Raw genomic sequence first — 4,828 nt, forward strand, 5'->3', positions numbered from 1 at the left:
TAAAACTTTTGCAAAATATGTCTTGTAGATCAAATGGCCAACGCTCATGTCAACATGAACTTCAACGCGTTCCTAGAGAAAACCAAGCTGAAAGATGATGGCAGCAACTATTCGGACTGGGTCCGGAACCTGAGGATCATCCTCATAGAAGCCAAGAAAGATTATGTCCTAGATGCACCGCTAGGTGAAGCACCCATCCCAGAGAACCAAGACATTATGAACACTTGGCAATCACGTGCTGATGATTACTCCCTCGTTCAGTGCGGCATGCTTTACAGCTTAGAACTGGGGCTCCAAAAGCGTTTTGAGAAACACGGAGCATATGAGATGTTCGAGGAGCTGAAAATGGTTTTCCAAGCTCATGCCCGGGTCGAGAGATATGAAGTCTCCGACAAGTTCTATAGTTGTAAGATGGAGGAAAACAGTTCTGTCAGTGAGCACATACTCAAAATGTCTGGGTTGCACAACCGCCTATCCCAGCTGAAGATCAACCTCCCGGACGAGGCGGTCATTGACAGAATCCTTCAGTCGCTCCCACCGAGCTACAAGAGCTTTGTGTTGAACTACAATATGCAGGGGATGGTGAAGACCATTCCTGAAGTATTCTCAATGCTGAAGTCAGCAGAGGTTGAAATCAAGAAAGAACATCAAGTGTTGATGGTCAATAAGACCACTAAGTTCAAGAAGGGAAAGGGTAAGAAGAACTTCAAGAAGGACGGCAAAGATGTTGCCGCGCCCGGTAAGCCAGTTGCCGGGAAGAAGTCAAACAATGGACCCAAGCCTGAGACTGAGTGCTTTTATTGCAAGGGGAAGGGTCGCTGGAAGCGGAACTGCCCCAAATACTTAGCGGACAAGAAGGCCGGCAACACTAAAGGTATATTTGATATACATGTAATTGATGTGTACCTTACCAGTACTCGTAGTAACTCCTGGGTATTTGATACCGGTGCCGTTGCTCACATTTGTAACTCACAGCAGGAGCTGCGGAATAAGCGGAGACTGGCAAAGGACGAGGTGACGATGCGCGTCGGGAATGGTTCCAAGGTCGATGTGATCGCCGTCGGCACGCTACCTCTATATTTACCCACGGGATTAGTTTTAAACCTCAATAATTGTTATTTAGTGCCAAGTTTGAGTATGAACATTGTATCTGGATCTTGTTTGATGCGAGATGGCTACTAATTTAAATCCAAGAATAATGATTGTTCTATTTATATGAGAGATATGTTTTATGGTCATGCCCCGATGGTCAATGGTTTATTTTTAATGAATCTCGAACGTAATGTTACACATATTCATAGTGTGAATACCAAAAGATGTAAAGTTGATAACGATAATCCCACATACTTGTGGCACTGCCGCCTTGGTCACATAGGTGTCAAGTGCATGAAGAAGCTCCATACTGATGGACTTTTAGAGTCTCTCGATTATGAATCATTTGACACGTGCGAACCATGCCTCATGGGTAAAATGACCAAGACTCCGTTCTCCGGAACAATGGAGCAAGCAACCAACTTATTGGAAATCATACATACCGATGTGTGCGGTCCAATGATCGTTGAGGCTCGCGGAGGATATCGTTATGTTCTCACTCTCACCGATGACTTGAGTAGATATGGGTATGTCTACTTGATGAAACACAAGTCTGAGACCTTTGAAAAGTTCAAGGAATTTCAGAATGAGGTAGAGAATCAACGTGACCGAAAGATAAAGTTCCTACGATCAGATCGTGGAGGAGAATATTTAAGTCACGAATTTGGTACACACTTAAGGAAATGTGGAATCGTTTCACAACTCACGCCGCCTGGAACACCTCAGCGTAACGGTGTGTCCGAACGTCATAATCACACTCTATTGGATATGGTGCGATCTATGATGTCTCTTATCGATTTACCGCTATCATTTTGGGGATACGCTCTAGAGACAGCTACATTCACTTTAAATAGGGCACCGTCTAAATCTGTTGAGACGACACCGTATGAATTGTGGTTTGGGAAGAAACCTAAGCTGTCGTTTCTAAAAGTTTGGGGATGCGATGCTTATGTCAAGAAACTTCAACCTGAAAAGCTCGAATCCAAGTCGGAAAAATGCGTCTTCATAGGATACCCTAAGGAAACCATTGGGTATACCTTCTACCTTAGATCCGAAGGCAAGATCTTTGTTGCCAAGAACGGATCCTTTCTAGAAAAAGAGTTTCTCTCGAAAGGAGTAAGTGGGAGGAAAGTAGAACTCGATGAAGTACTACCTCTTGAACCGGAAAGTAGTGCAGCTCAGGAAAACGTTCCTGTGGTGCCTACACCGACTGGAGAGGAAATTAATGATGATGATCAAGGTACTTCTGATCAAGTTGCTACTGAACTTCGTAGGTCCACAAGGACACGTTCCACACCAGAGTGGTATGGCAACCCTGTCCTGGAAATCATGTTGTTAGACAACGGTGAACCTTCGAACTATGAAGAAGCGATGGCGGGCCCAGATTCCAACAAATGGCTAGAAGCCATGCAATCCAAGATAGAATCCATGTATGAAAACAAAGTATGGACTTTGCCTGACTTGCCCGATGATCGGCGAGCGATAGAAAACAAATGGATCTTTAAGAAGAAGACAGATTTTACTGTGGCATTATCTTGATAAAATTAACCTTCTCACTGATTTTACTGCAGGTGTACTGAATCAATTTTCTTTGCTGAAGGCTTGCCTCATCAGTTTAGTTCTATGTATTGACCATTGGAGCTGATATCTTAATATTTCTCCAGTACAACAAGATGGTAAATGGTGTGACACCTCTTATGGCTGCTAGAGATGCTAACTCAACAGAATGTATCAAGCTCCTAGTTAAGGTGTTGTACATTCATCTGAGCTTTGTCAAGTCCATGAATTTAATTTTGTTGGGTACCCATTTTCTTTGTTTATTTTCCATACTGAATTTTTTTTGTACTTCCCTTTCTGGCATTTGTTTTTCATACTGGCTGCAGCTGTGGCATGCTGTACTGGACACTTCCGTAACCATTTTTTTCTGAAAAAACTTGTGGAGCATTGCGGCTGGGGAGGACATCTGCATATGTGCCATGTTGATATTAATAGCTACCTAAACATTGTACCAGTTTATGACAATTTTGGCGGTAATTTTTGTACTTACAATACTGAGCATGGATGTTAGGAGATTATCACGAGTACTCAAAATATTATGCTTGTGCAGTCATAGAAATTTGAGAAAAGATACGCTTATGTAATCAAATCCTTTTTCCTCCATATATTTACAGCAAACATTAAGGTTGTTTTGTCAGATATAATGTATCACATGTATCCTGCATAGAATTGATTTAATTGATGTTCTGTAGGTTCAGGAGGAGCCCATGCTTAAACGGGAAATCGTGGCATCAGAGCTTATATCACTAGGGAATATCTCTTTAAAGAAAAAAGATTATGCTATCGCAGCAAAATTGTACAGTCGGGTATATTAAAGCACCATATATTTCTTGCTTTGTTTAGCTTTCCAGCATTTCAGTTTATGTTGCATGCATTATAATTTATAGTTTCTTGCAAGGTTTTTGAGTCGCCGACTAATCGTCGACTAATCGCCGAGTCGTTGGAGCGAGGTTGGCTTGCGCAGGCGACTTGGCTTGAGGAGCGAGTCGCGCGGCTGGTAGGCTAGTCGACGATTAGTCGACGACTAGTCGGGCGACTAGGACCTGAAAGCAGGGCGGCTTGCTTCAGCAAGGCCAAGGGAGGGAAGACTGGGAAGGTGAGGAGGCCAGAGTTCGAGGCGGGGGAGGAGGAGACGAAGCTGGGAGTGCGCCGCCTGTACGACGAGAAGCACGGAAGAGACGAAGGAGAAAGGCACATGGGAGAGCAGATGCACGGTCCAGATTAGAGCATATGGACGGTTTGGATTTTATTTGGAAGCTAGGGTTATATAATGGGCCTATTGGGCCAGCTCTCTAGCACGAAACAGAGGAGGAGCAAGACGCGTGCTCCCATCCCACATCAGAATCGCCGCCTCCATTGCTCCTACGAGCTGCTGCTGCCTTCTCCGAGCTGAAGTATCCTCCAAGCAGCTGCCTTCCCCTTCCTCCGCCTGCAACAGCACCTCTTCCCCCTCATCCTCCTCCTCCTCCTCCTCCTCCTCTTAACACCTGGGGCGACTTGGGGCGATTAATCACGACGGGTCGCAGACTAATCGCAGCGAGCCACTAGTCGGAGGCATGGCGACTCGACTTGGCTAGGCGACTCAAAAACCTTGGTTTCTTGCATAGCTCTGTGTGAAAATATTTAAGGTTCAAAACATCATATATGATTTCAAAAGAATTTTATCCTTGTTTTGCATTAGTTGTCGAATGCACAGTCCGACGTAATACTTTTGGGCAAGAATATACCAGAATACCTGGAGCTCCACATGGAGCTGGGTGTCGTTTATCAAAAACTTTGAGTCATGGGAAGGTTCCTACTGAAATGGTCCAGGGCATAGGCTCTAGCTGGCTTTGTTATTTCCAATAACTTAGGATTTGTTCAGAATAGGGTTCAGCTGACAGTATGCTGTGTCTTTCTTTTTGTTGCTTTGGTCATGTATCCTCTCAATTTGGTGGTGCAAAGTACTCATTCTGTGATAATGGATATGGACCATGAGATATTCTTGGTACTTCTGCTCAGGTATAAACAGGAAAAAATAGTGTCACCTTGATGAGTAATGCAATATGTTTGAGGATGTGATTAGGATTCTGTGTCTTGACCACTTTTTTGGCAGACAATAATATTTTTTGTTTTGGAGTTGCTTCCTTGCTTGCGCTACCTATTTTATTATTTTATACCAATTAATAAAGACGGCGGG

General features: G+C 43.8%; 1 protein-coding gene across 1 annotated transcript in view; it reads left to right on the forward strand.

Moving 5' to 3' along the window:
- LOC119350097 overlaps positions 1-4,828 on the forward strand; it is a 25,996-nt gene that overhangs the window by 19,396 nt on the left and 1,772 nt on the right. Inside the window, exons 2-3 of the mRNA XM_037618096.1 lie at positions 2,734-2,840; positions 3,342-3,455. Of these exons, the coding sequence (XP_037473993.1) occupies positions 2,734-2,840; positions 3,342-3,455 (221 nt within the window). The remainder of the gene's footprint in view (positions 1-2,733; positions 2,841-3,341; positions 3,456-4,828) is intronic.

Source organism: Triticum dicoccoides, chromosome 1B (genome assembly GCF_002162155.2).
Source record: "Triticum dicoccoides isolate Atlit2015 ecotype Zavitan chromosome 1B, WEW_v2.0, whole genome shotgun sequence".
Lineage (NCBI taxonomy): Eukaryota > Viridiplantae > Streptophyta > Magnoliopsida > Poales > Poaceae > Triticum > Triticum dicoccoides.